This window comes from Glandiceps talaboti, chromosome 11, assembly GCF_964340395.1.
Source record: "Glandiceps talaboti chromosome 11, keGlaTala1.1, whole genome shotgun sequence".
Taxonomy (NCBI): domain Eukaryota; kingdom Metazoa; phylum Hemichordata; class Enteropneusta; family Spengelidae; genus Glandiceps; species Glandiceps talaboti.
In genome coordinates, this window is record NC_135559.1 from 11,811,259 (window position 1) to 11,836,923 (window position 25,665).

Genomic DNA, 25,665 nt, shown 5'->3' on the forward strand with positions numbered 1-25,665 from the left:
CATACATACATACATACATACATACATACATACATATGTCTGATGAACGCATTGAGCGTGAAACTCGGAGTTACAACCAAGCACCTCAAGTTCAAACCAACCTACTTTGATTATTCCCGCCCTGCTTACCCAAGCATCGAGCACTCTATTCTACGAGTTTGATACTATTTACTACATACATACATACGTATTCTATATGTCTGTCTGTCTGTCTGTCTGTCTGTCTGTCTGTCTGTCTGTCTGTCTGTCCTCACTATAGGTAGTTAGGTAATATTAATTGAAACTTTGTTATATCCTTGCAGTTATAACATTTCGCTGTTTTTCACTTTCCATAAAATGATGCATTTTCAAAAATAAAACAAATTTGTCACCGTGGAAATGACACGGTTTAGTTCTGCTCATTAACATAATTACCTGTATACAAGTCGTTGATGACATTGTGTACACTGGCTTGATGACTGCATGTAAATAATACTTTTTAATTCATAATGGGTAGTGACATGGATACTATTAATCGCAAGAAGCGGAGTTTATGCATATTAATGTGTCTATACTTATTTAATGTTAATTCCCTTATCATTTATTTATATTTGCTCTTTTTCTGTGAAACCTGAGTTAAAGAATAATGACTTTTGCCAGTAAACTACACGACATCTACACGTACGCTCTAAATTTTTTCTTGAAACCAAAGAACAGTCTAAAAGTCTCGTTTAATCTCCGGTTAGCAAAAGAAAACGTTGGGCTAATATATTTAATGTATACTTTTAAATTGTTCCGTTATTTTTTGTCAAGTTTCAAATAGTTGTTCACGTTTGTGTAGATATTTTATGTAGTCTACTTATCCTAGTCTGGGTGCCAAATGTGGTTTCTCATGCATCTCAGGACTTCTAGAGTAACGACTTTGACTAGACTGTGAGTGATCGAAGGTATATTGTGAGTGTTTTTTATGTAGTCTTTTACACAGTTTTTAATGTCTTCGTACTTTTGTTGTTCTTAGTACTACTTTAACGTGAAAGATTATATGTATGCCTTTCTGTGTTGTTGCAAGACAAATTTCCCGGTGAGGGATAATAAAGTAATAAGTAAGTAAGTAAGTAAGTAAGTAAGTAAACAAGTAAGTAAACAAGTAAGTAAGTAAACAAGTAAGTAAACAAGTAAGTAAGTAAATCGTAACGATACTGTATAGGAACTAGACTAACTTATCCTGGCCTTGAACGGTATGGTTTTTTTGTGTGTTTGTTTTTTGTTACCATATGGGCTTGTTCCTGAAATAAGGATATAAAAATGAGTACACGAATTACAGTCGTTCACTCGTTACCAACGAGAGTATATTTAATATTTGCGGTGATATGGTTTGATGACTGGACAATCATGGATTCTTCCGTGAGTAAGACAACTTGAAGTTGTAAATAAGAACACGTACCACTTTGAAAAATATTGTTCCATGGCTGTTACACGTAAATATACTAGAGTTGCAAGTTTAGGACACACGTGAAGCGTAGACATTCTATATCGAGTTCTGAATCTACCATTATGTTACGCCGAGTTATTCAGAGATTTGTCAGCTGACGTATTTTTATCAGATGGGAATCCAAGAGAGAGTAGTCGTCATTTCGACTGTTATCCTAACACCGTTCATTTGATACTACCAAACCTAGGAGACAATAGAGTTTCAGTTAGGCAGTGCGATGTGGAGATGTTTTTTTTTTACATCTCACACTTGTCAACGTTTTTGGTTACAAATTACACAAAACAAAGTACAGACAGAGATAGCAAGCAGGCATATTGTATCTCACTTTGATCCCAAATCAACAACACTTTAGAATACAACACTGTTTATTTGTGTTTCACAGTGAGACAAAATGTATCATTTCAAGTGCGCGCACGCTGTTATTGCCTGTATTTTGTTTTGCCTGTATTCCTAACAAACAACTTTTGTCTAATTGAAAGTATATAATCTCTCTGGTTTGGTAGTAAACGGTGGCGTCAATGGAAAAGCTGAAATCGATGAATTCAGTATCATAATCGCCGTAACTCTACAGCTGCGATGACGTCACAACCTGTGTGATTTTGACCTCGACAGTAAATACAAGAAACTAACAATAACAAAGACGTTTCACCTTAACTATAACCTAGAAATGTTTATAACTTTTAAGATTTTAGCGTCTTCAACTAGTTCCTACTGTTTGTAGAATTACTGTTCCTGGTGCATTGTCTTATTTTGTACAAGTCGAATTTTGTTTTCCCGAGCAAGAAGCGAAAATATTTCCAGGTTTACTCCCAGACAAGAAATTACAGAGAACACTAATCAAGGTCATTCCTTAGTTAGGGTAAAAAAATATAATTGTTTGGTTCCTGTAACCCGACCCAACCTAGTTTTTCACCGCCTACCCTAAAAAGAAATTTAAAAAAAAAAGTAATTCGGAACAAATACTGAAAAATCGAAAAAAAAATTTGCAAAGTCGTGAGAGAAATAGTGAGATGTGATGACATTATCGTCTTGTGATCAAAGAAACATGGCAGAAATGATGATATGATATGATTTTATTTGGGTAAAAATTTATACAAGTACATATTAAAATACAAGGATAAAAAATCACCGAGGATAACACATAAAAGTATTTTTAAAAACACTTATTTCCAATGTGGTCCTCATAGGGGTATTCAAAACGCCATGGCAACAATGATACAACAACAAACAAACAAACAAACAAACAAACAAACACAATATAAAAAATTTAAATGAAATACAGATGACAGAGCACAAAAAAAAATTATAAAATACACAGACTACAGAATATAGTGGTAGTACATAATATGTCGTCTGCATATCATACAGAAAATACGAACACATAGAAGGGAATCTCTGTTGACCTCCGTTAACGTAGATTGTAATAACTTGGTCCAGACAAAAAAAAACATAGAAAAAAAAAAAATAAAAAAAAAAAAATTCCTTACCTACCCACCCTGTTTTGAAATTGGGCGTTATAGGAACCACATAATTTATTTTCTTTGGCCTTAGCATCGAACCAATTCGAAATATTGTGTATTCATTTATTTTTTTAAAAATTCATCCAAGCGAATATTGTTTTGCGTGAGAAACGTATAGTTAGAACCAAATGGCCATGATCTGTGTACCCTTGATTACCTGAACGCATTGAACAAAACGATAATACTACCAAAATGGGTTACTTTCACTAACATGTTCCTGGATGTATTGTTTCACATATATGTTCGATACCGCTGCCGTCGTCAGAAAAACTGTTGTAACAAGCTACGCTATCATTCTACATAATTCAGTGACACGTGCACCTTCGGGTCAGACTTGTGTCGTGGATGTTTGGGTTCTTTTTTCTTTTCCCTGATGCTGCGTAAGGACACAAAGGTAAGAAGACGTGGTGACGCGGTCGCCTCATAACATTGCACCAAGGTGAAAACATAACATTCAGACAGGTAGCCAAGCGTGGAGTAAACGCACACGTAGATCTGGCTTATTTATCTCGTCCAAGACCGCTATGTCGGCCGTGGTGAGTATAACACATAACTGTATAATATCAACGAGTCTGTCGTTTTTAACCTTTCAACGGTAGGTCGGAAACGACAAACCTAACCCGTACTTAAGTTCATACGGCGAAACACTACGATGACGATAGAATGATCGATCGAGTGAAAGCGATGACAGTGTCGTAGTAAGGGTGACAGAGATAACCTTCTTTCAAATGCTAACGTACCATTGTGAAGTACAGAACAGCAAGAGAGTCGTTTCAATTTGATTCTGAAAGCACATTGTATAGTGGGTGGTGTTTTTACGAAGCGTTTCAACACGATAAGAGAGAAATAAACGAGATCGACACAGATAATGTTTTAATACACTTCCCAGCTATCGTGTCATCAACGTTCATCCATAGAACTGCACAGTGAAAACGTGTTATGCTTGTTCTCTACCCCTCATTACTTGCACTTACTTTCATATGTTTATTTCCCTTGGGGGGCTACAGATTCCAACATCGATTTGCAAGACACTTAAAAAGCTTACATTGACAACTGACTAATTCAGTTAACATTTTCCATAAGACGGAAAAGTGGTAAATACAAGTAAAGTTAGTTTAAGTGTTTCCCTGCCCATTAGCTTTTAAATATCGAGGCAAGCACCCAATTGTATAACGTTTTCCCTTTTTCCTCCATTTCTATCAAGATTGACGATTTGACGGAAGACCAGATAGCCGGTAAGTTTCAATAAATCGTGAAATCGACAATTAAACACATGTAACTTAGAGCAACCAAATCAATTAGAATTCTGACGTTATGAAATCGACACCGCTGTGACATTAAAAATATTTGTTAGCAGAAGATTTAGTTTCAAGAAACTTTCCAATAACTCCTGGCCTTGTTTTACGAATTACATGAGGCGATAGCTTCTTTTATCTAATAAGTATGTGTACTTAATTATTTTCTGCGTTCCAAGTTTTGAGGATTGACGAAAACAAAATATGCAGACGCATTGTAAGGTTATTTGAAGAGGGTATGCCTCAAGTCTCCTCTTGGACAATGGATATCAAACGTGAACAATGAATATGGAAAGTGGGTTCAACAACACGAACACACACCGGTCAAGGAGCGAAGACGGTCACTCAATGACTTGTCCCGTGTTTGACAATGTCTTGTGGATATTTTTTCCCCCGGCAAGCCGAAAATAGATCATTGAATGACAACACAGCGATCCCCTCGATATAATTATGTATCGAAAAGTTGGATCGATAATGGAGTCTTCGTCTTTCAAAATGAGATTTTACTGCCTCGCTCGATCAATGAAAGCCTTTCCTTGGTTTCCATTGTGAACGAAAAGAATGAATTCACGTTTCAGAATAATGCAAAGGAAAGCACCTAAAAGAAAAACAAATTAGTCAGCTTATTTAATCAGAATTTGTGTTTCTGGTCGTCATTTTTTTTCTATTACTTGTATCTTGAAAAGGATTCCGATGTGTTTTTTTTTTTAATTTGAATGTTGTAAAAATTGCGCGTAACAACAGGTTGTTAAGTGACGTCATTCAATGATCGCACTGTTTTGTCAGTGTGTGTATGTATGGATTAGAATACGACGGTATACAGTAACGTATATGGAGGTCGATTTAGTTCACAGCACATATTGGTATCTTCACTAGTGTAGCTTAGGGCAACGTTACCCTGAGCGATATGGGTCAGTGGAACAAAAAAAAAATGTTTCAGCTATCTTTTAGATTTATAGAACATTGTGTGTGTTAGCCAGGGCCTTCATTCACAGCAACGTTTTCTTCTTCACACCAGATATTCAGTCACATCACATTTGTTGCATTACAGCTGATATGCCGCTTACGTTTAACACCATCCAGGTATTCTGTAGTTTGTTGTAGGGACGGAAAACAAATTACACGGAGGGTTTAGGGTTTTTTGATTTTTTTACTAGGGGGGGGGGGAGTTTACTATTTTTCATGCACGCATTTGAGGAGGGTCCCAATTTTGTTTTTGCACTGTCACTTTTCATCACAGATATTCCAATGACAGTGGAGGGGTGTAGGGGTAAATAGCTTTTGTGCATGGTCTTAGGGAGGGTTATTTTTCATGCACTGATGACCTTCTGAAAAAAAAGAACCGGCCACTCCCTCTGTAATTTATGTACAGTCCATTGGTATACAATGTAGTTGGGGGGGGGGGGGACACAACGCAACCTAAGCAATCAAAAGTAAAAGAAGAACTGACCGGCCTTTCACCCGAGAGCACTTTCTAGGATATAATGGGTGATTAGATCAGGGTGGGTAGGATATTACAACATGGGGGGGGGGGGTCAAATAAAAAACAATGTTCTGTCACCTAGAATGTGTTGTTACAGTATTTGTGACCAACACAGACGCCTAATATAAATTTTCCTGATCAGATGTCAGATTCGTGTCAATGACGTATGAGGTTACAGCTGTAACTAGGTTTGTTAATCGCTAGTTACACCACTTCACGTGTGCAAACCCATTGTTTCACGAGTACATTATTCATACGATTGCATCGACATTGTGTAATATTGTACTGATACGATAACAAGATTATTTTAGACAATGCTCTACACTTGAACAATTATGCATTTGTATCAAACGTCTAAAAAAGAAAATTTATGCAGACATTATTAATTAATTAATTTATTAATTATGCAGAAATTGCATAAAACACAGAATGTGAAATATGTTAATATGTTAGTTTTAATCATTATTATTCAGACATAGATGCAAGAATTGTAGCATTAGTGTTTCATTTTGACCTTTCATTTCGTTCATTATTGAGGTGTTTTTTTTATTATTCCATGGTTTCCACTCAAAAGTGACTTTACTGTAAACTAAACTAAAAGAAAAAAAACCCCCGAAAGCTAAAAAGTAGTAACCAATGCTACAATTATTGTAACTAGTCACAGACCGCACAACTGTTTGATTAAAACAAATAATTCAACTTCCTACACCTTTTTAGTTCAAATCCGAACCACAAAGAATATATGGTGGTCAAATTCGAGGTCTTTTTACAGGTCAAAAATATAACTTTAACAGCAAGGTTAGGAACAATATATATATGAATCGACTTGACAATCATACGAGATGGCTTTATACCCAAATACTATAATAGCAGACTCGGAATTGTGGTAAATGGTGTCCCGAATTTGCTGATAATTTTCGTAGCTTTTGACGATAAGTTGAGAGAACATTCCTTAGACAAAATGCGAGTACGATGCATATTTTGAAAAATGTACCATGCTTGGCACAAACAAAAGCACTGATAGTAATTAGTGTTAATTTAGAGGTCACACGGATTAAATTTTACTCACCAGTCTGTTCCTGAAATCATGGAGAGGCCAAACTAGATAAATATCTATAGAAATGTCCCTCAAAGTACACTGCCAACTACATGTGCTCTCATCCAAACGAAAGCTCAGAATGACAAAATTGGTAGAAACAAGTGCCACGTGGTTAAAATGAAATGGCCAATCACTTGTCCGTTGTTCACAATGACTTGCTAGTTTGCGAACACATCCTCAAAACCTATTGGCCAATTTGTGATCATCACACGCACACACAGGTGTCTTTGATGACCATTCAAAGATGATAATATTCACTGCACTTTCAGTAGAGTGAGGATTCATGTCTTTGAGGAGGTTATTCAACTGCTTTTAACTATAGTGACCTAGAAATGTTATCTTTAATAACAAGTTTTTAACATTTTGTACTCTATTTATTACTACTGTTATAAAGTATACACGCGACAAAAGTGCCATCGAAAAAGTAACTGTCAAGATTCGTAAAAAAAAAAAAGACTTGCAATCTCAATCATCGTTAAACTAACACAGAGTGGAGAGTAATACATTGTATAGATGTGGAAGACGCATTTTCATTTTACGTGGCACGAGAATGATATTTCTAGCGTTAATGCAGAAGGATAATAAAAGATGAGTTTAAAACGTGTCTTTATTGTTTTCTCTGCTATCTCCGAGACTTCTCATAACGGTTTTTTTATACGAGATTTTCGTGCCATAATTTAAGACGCATGTCCATTTATTATTTATAACATTTTGTTAATGTCTTTAGGGTGCAATCACGGTAGATGCATATAATGTTGTACTAAAGCTTTGAATGTTTTACGATCGCTACTTCAAACCCCTGGTGACCCGCTTAGGTAAAAAAAAATCCACACAAATTTTATCTTGTAAACAAATAAATCAAATATGGCGGAAATCATTGTATATGATGTCTGGTACATGAATACATATATGTTTGTCATTGGATGTTACAACCGAAAGATTTTGAAAAAAAAAACAAAACATTAAAGGGGTATTTTCATAAACTTTGAGTTCTGGAAAGTGATTTTATATCATATTTATGGCTATTTATATGAAGGTAATGTACACTAATTAACAGTTATGAATACACATTGTTAATCTAATACATATTCATGTCTGCTAAGATCCATGAGGCAACTATGTACGACTAATGAAACTATACCGGTCAAACGTGTTCCAATTTAGTGTCTCTTGGCAATGAAACGAACTTTATGTGAAACGAATTCATGAAATGACTCCCCAGAAGCTAAAATTTATGAAAGTACATTCAACTCCTGGAATAGCGTTCCCCATTGAGAGTGAAAGTCATCATTCCAGTCAGTTGTTTGATGCTTGGAGGTATAAGTCTCCCCTTTATACCTTCATGTTTGGTGCAAGAAACTTTAACTTTAAAAAAAAAGCCAATTTGGTATCCAAACTGGGCGTGCGCAGGTGCAAAGGACTATGGGGTGGATTCTTTGCAGTTTGGGAATCTAAGGATAGCCACCAAGCTCAACGAGGGCTTACAACTGTTGTTGATTCATATTTGTAAAATAGAACACACCGCATTTCCCATAATGCACCGACTGAGATGGCGGGTTTGCAAGTTCCCTATTGGTAGATCAGCGTCCTATAGTTCCAGCCTAAGACTGATAGAACATTTGTCGTTATTGGTCAAATTAGTTTTAAAAAGTGAAACCTTTTTTGAGAGGTAGTTAGAGGTAGTCTGTTTGATTAAAATAAAAAATAAAATACAGTAACCTTTCGAATATCAATTGCAAAGTGAAAACATCCGTTCGCTATATGAGGTAAACTGCATGTGAACTTTTGACAGAGGAAAGCCATTTCACAATTACTCGAGATAAATTATCTCATAATTGTCTGTGGTTAAAGCCTTTGCGTCAGTAGCTATGATTTAAATCGTTTTTTTCTATCACTTTTTTTTCGTTCTCATTTCGACTCACTTTTACTATAATTGTAATTGCTGCAGCATGTAAGATTGCACGGTGATCAAAACCTATGACAGTACCTCCGCTATGTGTTCACAAAACGATTAAGCGCCCTAAACCATTTATATGGGAGCAACATCAACGATTGACTTTTAACGTTTTCAGAAAAAGGGTTTTTGTTTAATTTTCGACAAGCAGAAATTATCGAAATGTAGATAAAATTCATAATTATCACGACTTTTGGTGTTTGGACGTACACAAGTAAATTTATTTTACAAAGAGAAAATACTGAACGCTTTGCTGAATTGACGAAGTACTTTTACAACAACTTTTTTTACTTCGAATTATACAGGAAGATCTTCTCCCACTCGAAAATTTGTTCAATATTAAAAAACATTATAGAAAAATAAGAAATTGTCACATGACAGGGTTCTCTCCAGCTCACAATAGAATAGGCTTCGTGAAAACATTAGAAACATATTTACATATCAAACCATTCTTTTGTAATGTAAATTTTCTGCGACTGAACCATTTATTAGGGGGCGGGAGGGGTTAATTGTGGTGGGGTGGTGGAAATTATTGCAAGTAGATTCACAATGAAATTAATACTGACACGTTCAAAATTGCAAATTCAATGCATGATAATCAAAGTCATTTATTATGAAACACGTGCCGCTTTGTGAAAACGGTCATCCTTTTAATTTATTTAGACAAATTGGGTATTATATCAAATTATGACATTTTGATTGATATTACGATTAACAAGTTTTATGTACGAAATATGTTGCACACGCAAATAAAACAATCTCTGTTTATTTTTAAGGTGACCTCATTCGGCTCGATGTAAAGTAGCACTTTAAAAAAAGCGGGTCAATACCTAACACAATGCGTTTATTGTTCGGGGGACTTATTCTAACGCTTCACAAATATTAGATGGTAAAGGCCTTTCACAATAATTTAATAGCTTAGTCTTTCAATTTGGTTTATATTTCAGTATTGACATAACAACTAGTATTTTCATTATGTCATTTCATTTGCTAGATGAACCCATGCTTGCTTTTCTCTAGTTGTCACATTATTGCAATTTTGAATATAAAGTCGTGAAATGAATAAACGGCAATGTCCGTATTTATGGTCGCCATTTTGAAAATTCGTTTAGATGGTCGTTATGGCAACGGCGTAATAAAATTGGAAATAGAACTTACTATCGACAATCGATACGACCTCTTGTGACTGCGAATGTATTGAACTTGACTTTACTGGGTTATACCGACGACGACGTATATGTTTGGAATAATTATCGTGGATATTTCGACCGTGAAAGACGATGGAATGAAATGATGCGCATGCGCGCGACGATGATGAAATTAACATATTGATTAATGCAATTTTGGTGAAGTATTAGCATCAATTTCCGACTTTCGACACAGGTCAGTGCTTAGATGATTGCTTAATGAGGAATTAATACCGTTTTTATTGTGCGAACTACTTTCACAGACCGAGTTAAAATAAAATCGGTCGCTATAACTATTTTGTGGAATCATGAAAGTCTATGAAATCGACATCAAATATTCTTTCGATTATTTACATGGTGAATTGAAATGAAACTTGCAATAACATGTTTCAATGCTACTAACGAAGTGCTCTTCCGGAGTCTTAGATAAATCAATATACGGCGAATGACACGTTTAGTTAGTTAGTGAAATGGCTATGTTGGGACCAATTGTTGAAATTGCTCAATGGGTTGGGTATTGCTTTAATTTTACACACCCTTGCCGACCAGTTAAAGAACGGTTACAGTTCAGACTGTATTTTTGAGTGTAATAACGATTTTAAACGTTTTCTAAAGTGTAAATAGAGAAAGGAGAACGTTAATTCGACAGGACAGACATACTGCACAGAGCGTTATGTGAAATAATTAGACCGTCAAACAAGAATACCAACACCGGCTGTTGCTATATATCGAGACGGGCTGTGTTTCATGCTCAATAAAAGAATTCATACATGAAACATGAGTCACAAAAGAAATGAAAATTTTAACAAAAAATAGTAACTGAAAGAATTCACAGATATTATTCTTTACAATCCATCACTTTATGTTGGCGCCAACTCACTAACTACATTATATAGATATTAGCATCGTAATTTGTCAAATTAATAATCAAATGTAATTTCGAATTTGAGTTAAAATGGCAGCATTACATCATAGGTGACGTAAAGTATAATCTTTTACTTTTGAAACTAGATGTATGTAAACATTGATGACGTCTTTTTTTGTTTTTATTATCTCTCTGAAAAAATTGACACAGTCACGTTTTGCATGATATGAAAGAAAATTTGAGGACATTACAAAGGCACTAGTTGACAGACAGTAGGTGATAGTAACGACATTACAGAGTCACTCGTCACGCTAGTAGATGATAGTAACGACATCACAGAGTCACTCGTCACGCTAGTAGATGATAGTAACGACATTACAGGGTCACTCATTTTAGTAGATGATAGAAGGACATTACAAAGTCACTCGTCACGCTAGTAGATGATAGTAACGACATTACAGAGTCACTCGTCACGCTAGTAGATGATAGTAACGACATTAGAGTCGCTCGTCACGCTAGTAGATCATAGTAACGACACTACAGAGTCACTCATCACGTCAGTTGATGATAGAACGACATTACAGAGTCACTCATCAGGTGATAGTAACGACATTACAGAGTCACTCGTCACGCTAGTAGATGATATAACGACATTACAGAGTCACTCGTCACGCTAGTAGATGATAGTAACGACATTAGAGTCACTCATGTTAGTAGATGATAGTAACGACATTACAGAGTCACTCATCACGTCAGTTGATGATAGAACGACATTACAGAGTCACTCATCAGGCGATAGAACGACACTACAGAGTCAGTCATCAGGTGATAGAACGACATTACAGAGTCACTCATCAGGTGATAGAACGACATTACAGAGTCACTCGTCAGATGATAGAACGACATTACAGAGTCACTCATCAGGTGATAGAACGACATTACAGAGTCACTCGTCAGATGATAGAACGACATTAGAGAGTCACTCATCAGGTGATAGAACGACATTACAGAGTCACTCATCACGTCAGTTGATGATAGAACGACATTACAGAGTCACTCATCAAGCTAGTAGATGATAGAACGACATTACAGAGTCACTCATCAAGCTAGTAGATGATAGAACGACATTGCAGAGTCACTCGTCAGATGATAGAACGACATTACAGAGTCACTCATCAGGTGATAGAACGACATTACAGAGTCACTCATCAGGTGATAGAACGACATTACAGAGTCACTCATCAGGTGATAGAACGACATTACAGAGTCACTCATCACGTCAGTAAATGGTAGAACAGCTTTGAAGACTACTATTAAAGATACAATTAGGGTAACTGAAATCGTTGCTTCGTCACCCATAAAACGTTTGCAGGCTACTCATTGTCACATAATCCCAGCAAAGTATAATGAATCAGATGGATAACTGCCAGCAGATTATAATTCTCATGGGCAATGTTTCATATCACTTTTACTTTGCAATGATAATTACCAGACCTATATATATTTACAATCATGTCGATTTTATTCCCATTAAAGTTTACGAGAATGGAAAATAAATCATCAAACTGTGTTATTAAAAACTGTCATAAGTACTAAGAGTATTAAAAACCAATACTCCCAGACTACAAGACCAAAATTCTATGGAGAATGTAACCATACACCGGTACATTTTCTGGTTATTATCAGTTTAGCCGCCTATCCCAAATACCCATGGCTCAGAAAGTACAGGTAACTTTCAAATATTATGAAGGTGTGGCTATCTGTTTTCCAAAGAGAGTGTCTTACTTTACAGCTGCATGCAATAACTTTTTTTTTGAAACTGTTTTGTTAGACGTAATGATTTAATCGTAATAACACACACCCTGAACTTTATTTAAATTGAATGACCCATACTGTAGTATGGTGCTATAAATCCAATCAACAAATTGAATTTTGGGGGTTTGCATCCAAAAATCAGCGCCCCCATTTAATCAGGATTTCAACCTAATGCTGTACAACCTATATATAAAACCGACTTCTATTTTAACATGTACAGAACACTGTTTCTAATTTTTTGGTATTTTAACAATTTTAGTTTTCAGTGCCTTGCAAATAACAATTAACCCGGATGTTGTCGACGTCAGACACCGTCATCATGACACGTGACAGCACATTATATACCCCTCTATAATTTTCGGAATGTTTCGTAGTGATTGGGATTTTTCAGGCAAAGCAAGAAAAATTGCATATTTCTGATTACACGGTTTTGCTAAGTTTTACCTGTCCATGCCAAGCCCATTATGTTGTCTGAGAAAAATGTCACAGACTTCAATAACCAGATTTAAAGTGAATGCCTCCCGTAAGGGCAAACCATAGGTGTTTGCTCCTACACACATTGTTGGAATGCATTCTTATTAAGATATAACCTAATTACCGAACATAATTAATTATGCACATGAGTCATTAAAAATAAAAACTATGCCAACAGGCTTTACAGGATATGTGTGCTTTGTTATGGTTGATGTCTGTACTAAATTATATTGAATTTGAAACTTAATATATAGCCTAATTACCAAAACCCATTAATTAGATGTACGTTTACCAAAATGTAATCAGTTCTATGAAAGATGTGTAGTAAGTTTCATTGGAATCGGTGCAAGTATTTTAGATATCGTGTCCACAGACAGTACAGACAGACAGACACACACACCCACACATACACACACAGACACATAGACACATAGACAGACAAAAGTATAACATAACACTCCCTTACGGGAGGTAAAAATGACACGAAAATTTCACGACCCCAAAATAAAATTCTGTATCTTTATACCATTTGAAAGTGTATGATTCGAGCATCACAATTTATATCGCTTGGCTGTAACTAGGATCGCAAGGGAATTACTTCGAATTCCTCAGAAGTGGGTTCGTGTTTTGACGACATTTTGATTAAGATCTACAAAAAAATGCCTAGAACTGCGAACTCTTTGAAAAATTATGAACCTTGGTCGTCAGACAGTTCAAAACTGTAACAGTTTAAAAAGCATAGAAAACTATTTCAATTTGTTGATTTTCCGTGTAAACGCAGTCTTGTAGAAATTATACCACACAGGTGAATATTCCTATTTCTTGGTCGGTACGACTCGGCAGAAAACAACGCAAAATAAGTCGAGTCGTGATAAAACAGACATACAAAATTGGCGTCTCCCGTATTATCGAGAACACTATTATTTGCTATTTTTATTTTTCATAAATATCGTGTTGTATTTTATCCCAACTGTTACATTTGTGTGTCATATCAATTCACTGGTCTTCTCTCGTGGTAATCTCCCAGTCACGATCGTTGTGAAATTCAAATGACGACTGTTATGAGAATCTATACCTGGTCCACTTTCCCGCCAACGCCACATGAGCAAAATTTGTGTTTTTTTTCTACAACTTGTCTGCAATTTTCAACAAAATTTTGCGGAACTGGCGTCATAGACTTAATAATTCAAAATTTGTTGACTTCAGAATTATGCCCCTTTAAGCAATAAGATATCTCAAATTGTTAACAAAACGGACTTAACTCTCCGAATCCCGGGCTCTGAATTCATTCACTCGTCAATATAATTATAAAACGTGGGAAGGTAGTTGTATTGATTTCAAAATGTATATCATGTCCCTATATAATGCTATCTAATCAAGTATTGTCGACCAGCAAAGTGAAACTGCGGAAATAAATAATCCCCCGGATTAAATTTTTAATTAATAAACTTCAAAATCATTGTTGAATTATTTGATGGCAAATCAAATATCCGCTTCTCCATACGCTCATTACAGAATTCTAAATGGCCGTTTCCCGCCATGCCATCGAACCGTCGGAAGTAGTGAATGATTGTCAAACAAGGAGAATACATTTTTCGCGGGAAGTAAATTTATTAGACTCTATAAAATGCGTGTGCGTTGAAGTGTAACACGCCTGTTGAACCAAACAATTTTGCTACCCCGACCAGTAATGGAAGCTAAACGAGTCTGAGTGCATTAACGTACATCAGTATAACGACTACCTTCTTGGCGATTAGTAAACCGAGTGAGGTAATGTCTAACGTTTGCAGATTTCCGTTAGGTTAAAATAGGAACGACTTATGTCATAAACAGACATGTATTTCATCTCTGGCAGAAGAAGCTAGTTATAACGAGGGACCACCATCATATAAAACTACAGTTTGCTGCAAAGTGATGAAATAACCCTCTTTTAAATTTTGCCTGAATGGATTTAACACTCTCGTGATTATACAACCATTGATATTCAAACTCCTCACAACTTTGCACGCACACGATTCCCGCGGTATCACCAGCACATATCCTCAAGTCACGTCTGGAAGTTTTTCTGATATTTACGTCATTTGCACAACGACTTTATCAATGATTGCAGTTCTTTTATATTCAGGATGTTCAATATATAAAAAGTTTTCACAACCAATGGCATATGATCAAAACAATCGTCCATTTTATGTAAATGAGCAAGATATACGACGACACAACCGGCAGTCTTCAGAATAGAAAAAAGACCCCCTGAAAATATGTCAAATTTCAATATACTCTACAACTGCGCATGCGGCCTTGATTAACGTTCTCGCGCCACTTTTACATAAAGACTGTTGCCATGGTTGGGGTGGTAACTGGTAGTAACATTTTCCGCTGATTGAAATATGTTTTTCGCCTTGTAACATTTTATTTGACTAGTTTCGACATTGTTTAAGCCTGAAATCATGGACACTATAACTTGAAGTACATGTGTGTTATATGAACTCATTCTAAAAATTGTCCACTCCGCTCTCTCTCCCTGAAAATCTTTCCACCCATTTTAACCTTGTTTTAGACTGAATTACAAGAAATACTTGATAATTATAATAACTGTGGTTCACATTAAAATGAATCATAAAAATAATGGTCTCTGTATCTGAACTTGTACTTGCGATTGTCAATGTTCGGTTTGGAAATGTTAAGGTTGCAGCATGGATTTTGCAATATCTTCCTTTTTGATTTTCGGAATTAGGATCTTCGAATAGCTGTATGTTGATAGATAAACAGGCAGACAGACAGACAGACAGACAGACAGACAGACACAGGCGTCACAGACATATACACAGACACACTCGAAAGTTGTTGACTGGTGTACATTAGTATTTGCCTCAGCCAGCTTGGCAGTCTGTATATTACAGAGGTATTACCTAAGACCTGTGTGGGACACATACATTTTCATTAAGCATAATTAGTACATTGTTACAGAGAACAAAGACTGAAAAAAGACAGCAAGTGCACGCAAATTACATAATACTCTATTTTTAGACATTTTCCCCTATCTCAACTATAATGGCATTCCGCAATGTAAGGATAACAAATTGCTAGTGAGGGGCTATTGGAATTTCTTAGTAGTGAATTGTATGTTGTCATCCCAGCTGGTCCAATCATATACCTCCATGATATATCTATAGTCTGGATGCTAACTGTGGTACTAAAGCACAGTGAGTGGATGTTTAATGGTAACAATATTGTATAGGAACTAGACTATGATATACCAGATTTAAACTGAATGCCTCCCGTAAGGGAATAACTAATTATGCAAATAACTCATTAATCTAAAAAAACTATGGTAACAGGCTTTGTTTTGGACAAGCGTGCTTTCTTAGATTAATGTATGTGCCAAATTATACGGAATTTGAAGAGTGTATGATACTGCTTAATTACTGAATATCGTTCATTATTCAAAATACTCATTAAAGGTAAAAGTTGCAGAAACAAACTTCATAGGACAGGTGCGTATTATTATGGTTGATATATGTACCATATTATACGAAATTTCAATCTTGCATTTTAAGATACAACCTAGTTACCTAAAATCATTAATTATGCAAATTTTTCATTAAAACTGACTGTAAGCTATATCAAATATTTTATAGGACATATCCGCTTTGTTATGGTTAACGTATGTACTAAATTGTATTGAAATTGAAGTATGCAGTCTTAAGATATAGCCTAATTACCGAAAATCATTAATTATGCAAATTATTAATTAACACTGTAAGGTACATCAACTAACTTTATAGGACATACACAATTTGTTATGGTTAATGTATGTACTGAATTATATTGAAATTGAAGTGTGTATTCTTAAGATATAGACTAATTACCGAAAATCATTAATTATGCAAATTATTCATCAACACTGTAAAGTACATCAACAAACTTGATAGGACATATGTGTTTTCTTATGGTTAACGTACATACTAAACTATGTTGAATATGAAGTGTGCATTCTTAAGATATAGCCTAATTACCAAAAAGAATTAATTATGCAAATTATTCGTTAACGCTGTAAGGAACATCAACAAATTTTATAGGACAAATGTACGTTTTTATGTTTAACGGATATACTAAATTATATTGAAATTGAAGTATGCAGTCTTAATGTATTGCTTAATTAGTTGATTTCATTAATATGCAAATTTCTCTAATTAACCATTAACAGATCTGGCTCAAAACCTAATCAGGTCTAGCCATTACCCTAAAGATTATATATTCCAAATTTCATTATAATTGAGCCAACCGATTTTTAGAAATTGATGACACAGACACACACATGGACAGACAGACAGACAGACAGGCAGACAGACAGACGGACAGACAGACACACAGTCAGACATTCCCCTTTTAATACCTCCCGTACCTTTATGGGAGGTAAAAATACCAAACAAGGACAGTGTTTACCTTACACCCATTCCATACTAAGATTCTATATTGTATATTGTATTTTTGCCATATGTACATTATTCCAAAAACCCAGTACGTTACTCAAAATGTGGTTACATAATACTAAAATCATGCTATCGATACTTTTTCAGAGCTAAAGGAGGCATTTTCCTTGTTTGACATTGACGGAGATGGAACAATTAACGCCAAGGAATTGGTGATCGTATTAAGGTCACTGGGTCAAAACCCAACGGAAAAGGAAGTAGAAGACATGATTCAGGAAGTCGATGTCGATGGTAAGTTTCATTCGTGACGTGACGTCACTTCCGGGAATGGTTACCGGGAAAAATCGTGTTATTTGTTCATAGTTTAACTTTAGTATATTCTGTCTCTCAAAAAGTTTGAAGTGGCTTCAGTGGATAATCCATTGTTAATTTATCAACTCAGTTAAAGATCATTTTTTTTCATATTTGTTATTTTATAACTTTTCCTGTGGGGGGGGGGGGGTCATGTATAAGGGGATTAGCTGATAAGCAACTATCGCAAGACAACTCTTCATAATAATTTACTAAATGTGCATGCATGTTTAGGAGTAAGTTCATCCACAGAACAAGTTGATATGTACTGATTGATAAGATGGTTGACCATTGATTGGTGCCACTTATTGAAGTCAATTATTATCTATATCGCCATATTACCCATATTTACCTGCCCTCTAGTGGCCATGCTGAGAAATCATGTGATGTCATACCCTCCTCCTATCCTCGTACTCTTATACGGGCGAAACATAAATATACCAATTTCAAACCTTATTGCAACTTTTAACGATAATCAAAGACATCTTTGAAATATTGCATTTTAGTAGTGTTTTGAGTGGGGTCTGATTCCATGCCTAAAATTTTCCACACAGGAAACGGAACTATTGAGTTCCCGGAGTTCCTCATGATGATGGCCACAAAATTTAACACAGTGAATGGCGAAGAGGAGCTTCGGGACGCTTTTCGGGTTTTTGACACGAAAGACACAGGTTACATCTCTGTTGATGAATTAAGACATCTCATGACGACAATGGGCGAAAAACTCTCAAGCGATGAAATGGATGAAATGATAAAAGACTGCAACGCAGACGCAGACGGAAAAGTCAACTACACCGGTGAGGGCGCTATAACATTAAAGGTCGCATTTACGTCAATATTAGTTCATATAAATATCTTGAACAGGTCTTAGAAAAATGTACAAGGTATGAAAGAAAGTCATAACTTTCAATGCCATTCATACAGTTTAACAGAACTACAGAGATGATGATAACATCATAGCTCTTTCTCTGTCGTCAAGAATGTGAAATAAGTTGAAACTTTGCGACGGTTTGTCATCAGAACATAATTTGTCCCATAAAGCTACTGATGAACTCTAATTTCAACAATAAGAAACATCTGAACAAACACAGCAATGATATTTGTACGGATATCAGAAGACTGGCAATGGATCATCAGTCTCGCTACCAGCACTATTATGCACGTCTGCTACAGTACAGGCGAGCTGTTGTATAGATGTATATGCACGCCCCCGCGCGTCTTTGCAAGCGTGTTCTGCATGTACACACATAACAACTGACAATGACAGTAATTAAGGGACAATTACTCAAAACAAGGGAGAATCAAGGTGTACACCCGTAATACAGACACGCTAACTAGATTGGGAGTCCAAATTAATTGCATATTTAGTCATAACATCACAATGAATCATTGCTTGAACGCATCATGATAGTGCCATAAATGACTATACGTCGTAAATGAACGTGAATTTGAGTGGCCATATGGATGAGGATTGGGTATTTATTTAGGATATTTAATTCATAAAACAATTTTATCACGGCTTCCTACTTGAAAAACAAAATAAAAATGTGACCCAACATATGCCAAGTTTGTAGCTCAATAAGTTGCCAAATATTAATAAATGTGTAAGTGTTTGTTATTGTATGTACAATAACAAACCTTTTTATACATATTCTTTTTTAGATTGTTGCAGCAATGCATTGAGTTACAAACACAGAATTTGCCAATCTTGTTTCACATTGATCGGTCAAGTAGGAAGCCGTGATGATCAAACTGTTTTATAAATTGAAAATCCAAAATAAATAGCCAATCCTCATCCATATGGCCACAATAAATTGAAAGTTATCGATCATCCATTTCTCTTTGCTGATGATATCGTAAACACGTCTCATCATAAAAAAGCCCTGCAGAGAATTTGAATCAACAAGATTTCTGTGTAATCCGTTATCAAACCTCTTAACAAAAAAGAGGACAACCTTGAGCCCAAAATAAATAAAAAATATTGAATTTAAGTAGCGCTATAGTAAGTTTACAGAGTTCATAACATAAGTTGTTTTTCTGAAGTAACGCTTTTGTCAAATCTTCAAGGAAATCTATTATGTCCTACACAGGAGCCCCTTTCGAAGCTGAGTGATTTTTCATGTTTTCAGCGCAAATTGGAATTCGATTGTTCTAATTTGTGCTTATGTGTTCTCATTGCAAAGTGCAAGCGAACTGATACTTTACTGTAAACACTTGAAACCACAGCCAAACTTGACGACATTAGTTGTAGTCGATGTAGTATGGGAAAATTCATATGAAACTAGAGACTTACTAAACGACATCACGCTTTTATATGTATTTTGGACCAGAAAACGTGATGAACGAAAGACACAGATGTATCATGTTCAAACAAATTTTCTGCAACATTTCAGTTTTATTTTGAACTGGACATAGCGATGAAATACTGATGAATTAATCCATACTAGTGTTTTTTTTTTAAAAAACTAAAAAAATATTGAACGAACGACATTCTTTTTCCCTAAAAGTATTTGAATAGATTTTTGCTCTAATGAAGTTTTTCTAATAATTTAGTGTTATTTTGGACTTGAAAAATTGTAAAAATACTAATGAATTAATTCATACTATAAAGATTAAGCGTATTATTAGAAACAACTAAGAAAACTGGAAAGTTGTTGAACGAACGGCATTCTTTCCCGCTAAAATTATTGGAACAGATTTATCTTCTAATGAATTTTTTGCAACATTCGGCTTTTATTTTGGACTGGAAAAAGTGATGAAATAATGATGAATTAATTCATGTTATTGTTTAAAAAAAATTATTGAACGAACGATATTCTTTTCCGCTAAAATATTTATTTGAACAGATTTATGTCCTGGCAAAATGTTTGCAACATTCAAGCCTATTTTTTTGATCAAAATCAGAGAACTCGCACTAATTTATTGATTCACACTAAACTGCGTTTATAAATAGATCGCATTTTGAAATATTTCATAGAAATTAAGATTAGCACACAATTGTGATACGCGTGTGGTCGTGATAGTATTACTAAGAATAACCCATGATATTTATAAATTTGACAACAGATCATGTCTAAAATGACATACATTAATGGGAGATAAAAACTCTCATTATCATCTTGATTAATGAATTTGTTGTATGTATTTAAGTTTCCGTTTTATCCAAAATATCCGTGATAATTAAAGACATTACTACAGCAATTAGCGTTCAATTATTCATCGCATAGTGTCAAATTTCTCTCCAAACACTGTTTATCTGCTGGCGTCTGGTTCTCCGCGGTCAAAAGGAATACATATTTCAAATGCGTTGTACGTGCCATCATTCACTCTCTTTCGTCAAAAAACCTTTAAATATCACATAAATACTTCAACTCAAAGATTAATGCGACTATAGACTTCCCGAAAGAGACATCAACATTTCCAAGATAACTGCAATGCAACAAAAATTACAAATGAATTTATAATCGATCACCTTGTGAGTCAGATTTCTAACGACTGTGGAACTTACTTTGGACCAGAGTGCCGATCAATAGAACGTTTATCGTGACGTCACATGCTCATCAATTTATAATTGATTTGACGGTAACAAAAAATTGTACAAGAATTTTGGTAAACAATATACGTAGTCTGCACAGTGAAGAGCGTTTTCTACAGCATGTAGGCCTATACAAAGTTTAAACATATCATACATGCTGTTTATGTTACACCTAAATATTGCACAACCGGCCTTAATGTTGACTTTACTACGAAGTGAGAGGCTTTTCGAATTTCTTAAGTAGTGATTTGTATGTTGACACCAACTTGTTAACTTTTACTTAATATACACGCATACGCACTCACACGCAGACATACCACACACGCGCGCGCACAAACACTCGCTCGCAACGCACCAGTGGCGATCAAACACAACCCAAAACACCTTATTTGTAATGCTAATATTACATGCATAATCTATTGACACACATAAATGCTAAAATGTTGTCGGACCAGTTGTCGGTCAAACATCTCGAGGCATTGCCGAACTATTTTCACTGATGTGTTTACTTGCTTGTATGGCTGTACCTATGTACTGTACGATACACGTACGTGATGATGAACACCATTTCAGTGCTTGCTCGATAAATTGTTAGCTTGTCACATTTTAATACTCTCAGTTCACTTAATGAAGTGAACTAATTCAGAAATTCATCACCGTGCACCACTCACTTTGATCTTCCTTTTCATCTTTATTACTTACAGAGTTCGTCAAATTGATTACGTCGTATACAAAATGAAGCCGTAGTATTATAGGAAAAGCTTATTTATCCGGTGTTTTGCCGATTTTCTACCAGCACTGCCTTTTTATCACGTGACTGAGAAGTGGAGCGGTGCCATGCCGTACACAGTAGCATGGTCTCTACGCCCGTCGGGGTCAGATCTGACTAGGGTCGGTACGAGCATGCGTGGATGATGGTACGAGAATTTCTCGCAATGTGTATCCGGACAAGGCTGTAGAGTTATAGTTTATGCAATATATTGAACTTAACATCCTTTTTAGGGAATGCCAAATTTCAAAAATGTAAATTATTTACAGGAAAGTGTCGCCGTCCACATTTTTTTCTTTTCAATTTTCTTTCGAAAACAAGAAATAAAGAAGAGAGCATATAAAGATTAATATTGACCTAATAATACATTTCTTTTATTTGTACCCTCTCATTTGAGTACTCTACATTTTCATCGATTTAATGCGCATGCGATAAAGTTGTTTAAATTACTGTAAGTTCTTAACGGTACACATCAGAATGAAAGAGCGTATAATTGCTAAGTTACCTCTCCAATCACATTAGTAAACAAGTAACAAACAGTCAAACTTGAAAGGCAGACATTTTACAATATTGACCTCCTTTTCTTAATATTTACCGAATGGTTCTCACATCAATATCACGAGTCGTCTTGTAATAACTTATTTGGTAATCCAAGTTGCAATAACAATTAATTATTCATTTATCAAAATCCCCACGTTTCATAATTTAGCCATCACTGTCTTAAAGTTTGTAATTTCGAAATTAATGTACTTTTTATGAGAACTATTTCTGTATTGATCGATTTTAGCTCGATTGTGTGACCCGAGATCTCTTCACTAAAATCAATATACGTACTGTACATATGACGTCAAATATACTTCCTTATTAGGGCATTGTATACTTCCACATTTGGGCACAAGCATAACACCATATTTGGAAAATTGCAATCAATATTCCTAGAGACTCTGGACAATCGTTATTTTCACGAGCCTCAACTTTGCAGTTCTTTTACAACCAACGCAGCACTTGTTTACACTTTACTTCACTTTTATCAATACAACAGCAGACTACCATTGGTGGATATTACAAAAATATTTACGAAGGTTGTGGCGATAAAGATTACAATTTAAAGTGGCCATGTGGATGAGGATTGGGTATTTATTTTGGATTTTTTTAAATTAATAAAACACTTTTATCATGGCTTCCTACTTGAAATATCAACGTGAAATAACATAGACTAAGTCTGTGCTTGTAACTGAATACATTGCAAAAAAAAGCTAAATAATGTGTAACAAGTTTACTATTGTACGTACAATAACAAACATTTTGCACAGTTATTGTGCTTTTGAGTTTCAAAAAAGGACTTGAAATATGTTGTTTCACTTTCAAGTAAGAAGCCATGATAAAATTGTTTTATAAATCCCAAATCCAAAATAAATACCCCAATCCTCATCCACATGGCCACTTTAATCGCAAAGTAAAACTACATTCATGATTGAATTTCCATTTCGTTTGTATGTGTCAAGTTTGATACAATGTATCGTTATTATCAAAACCGATATTTTGCGAGCCCAATAGTAAGCATTATATTACACTGCCAAGGATAATTTCATCCCCCCCCCCGGCCAGCCACAAGTAAACAAGATGTTCTGCAATGGTTGTACAGTCAGTTTCACAATACCGTACATCTTTTCTGTTTGATACAACCACGCAGAAACCAGTAAGAAACTGGACATGCTACACTTTAAGATAGCAAGATTGAATGAGTACTTTTTCTTGCTACGTTTTGTCTAAATGAAATGAACTATACATGCCACCATACAGACATCAAATGAACACCGCAAAAGACATTTTACGCGCCCTTCATCCAGTAGTGTTTGATACTAAGGAAAATATTGGCGCCCGAATGTCTGCATGGAGTTGCAATGCATTTAAATTTTTTTATTTCATTTAGACTATTGAAGTGTGGCATATGCAGTTTCTTGTTGGGGTTCTGTGTGGCTGTATCAAACAGAAAAGCTGAATAGTGGTGTGAAACTCACTGTAGTAATGTTGAGACAAGATTTGAGCGGACTGGCTTCAAGAACACATTATGCAAATTGTCTTTTTTTTGCGTGCGTGATTGTCTTAATTTCTTTCAAATATACACCCATCGAATAATCACATTATTACGAAAGGATTACTGCTGAACAGGAAGATCATTCAAAATAGCGGACAAATTGCAGTGGAAAATTTTCAAACTCAAATAGCTAGCAATCTAGGAAAATCTTTTTTAAATATCATCATCAGAAACAGACGAAATCGGGATTTCTTCTTTGCTGATAACAATTTTCTTCTTATACGCTCTATTAATTTCAAAAACCAAATAAACTTCGTCAAGTATGTGCACATTTGGATAAGAGCTGTCAGTGTTTAAACGGTCATCAATGTCAATAATCAAACTTATGAAAACGTGAACAAAATCACGAAAAGTCGCCATCTCTTTTGATCGTCCACGTCTTCGATTGACGCATTTCCCGCCCTTTTTGTTGTATTTGATATACTGGAACCGTATTTAATTCTTATTGCCAACCCTTTTCTACGCTTGTAAATTTTCCGCTAAAAGTGAAATTTCCGCCAAATCTCACAAAACACACCGAAGCTGCAGTGTGCGACATTTTCCATCAGGACTGTTTCGTTTAAAAATTGTTATTTTCAAAGTTTCAGCACTTAAGCTCATACTGTATTTTGGATGAAAATTGATAACCATGAAAATGTGTCAATATTTTAGTTTAACAATGCATTGTATACGTACAAAAATAGTTTTTTAATGGCATGTCTGGTATAAAAACAGTTAAAAGTCACACGTCTGGTACTGAAGGGGTTAAAGGTCACAGGCGAGACTGGTTGGGGTTAAAGGTCACAAATACCTTACATCTACTTACTGCATTCCAAAATTTACGAAGAGTTGTGTCATAGGAGTGCCGTCTTTCTTTAGAAATGGGAAACGTTTTCATTACTGCTTATCATATCAAAAACTGTCATAGTGTAACTAAATTTTGAATTCATCTGGCCAAATTTTCTATCGGTAGATATTTTTACTCTGTACATGAGATCTTACAAGTGATGGGCATCATGTTATCACGTGACAGTATGGCGTAATCAAACATACATGATGTATTTAACATTTGTTTACCAACTTTTTATCTTTCAAATAACTTAATACGTGTTCAGATGAATATTGTAAATATTTCATGTCAATAATGATAGATACGATAAAAGAATAAAATAAAATACGAGATTTGAAATCAAAGTTCGTCTGTGGACATACTATGTATGTGTGGCACGTGTCAATGTATGGCTACGTTAGACCATGAGGGTATAAGGGGAGATTATCTCCATGGTGAGACTATGCAGGCGAGTTCCCATCAGCACTGCCTACGACGCTGTTTTTAC

General features: G+C 35.3%; 1 protein-coding gene across 1 annotated transcript; it reads left to right on the plus strand.

Annotated features, from left to right (window-relative positions):
- Positions 1 to 3,406: 3,406 nt before the first annotated feature.
- LOC144442179 (neo-calmodulin-like) lies at positions 3,407 to 25,499 on the plus strand. Its single transcript, XM_078131451.1, has 5 exons — positions 3,407 to 3,527; positions 4,196 to 4,226; positions 17,744 to 17,887; positions 18,502 to 18,744; positions 22,187 to 25,499. Exons 1-5 carry the CDS (start codon positions 3,516 to 3,518, stop codon positions 22,219 to 22,221), a joined length of 465 nt encoding a protein of 154 aa, XP_077987577.1. The 5' UTR covers positions 3,407 to 3,515; the 3' UTR covers positions 22,222 to 25,499.
- The last annotated feature ends 166 nt before the right edge of the window (positions 25,500 to 25,665 follow it).

Coding starts and splice junctions, on each gene's coding strand:
- LOC144442179 (XM_078131451.1), top strand. Junction 4,227..17,743: donor GACGGAAGACCAGATAGCCG/GTAAGTTTCAAT, acceptor ATACTTTTTCAG/AGCTAAAGGAGGCATTTTCC. Junction 18,745..22,186: donor CGGAAAAGTCAACTACACCG/GTGAGGGCGCTA, acceptor TATTACTTACAG/AGTTCGTCAAATTGATTACG.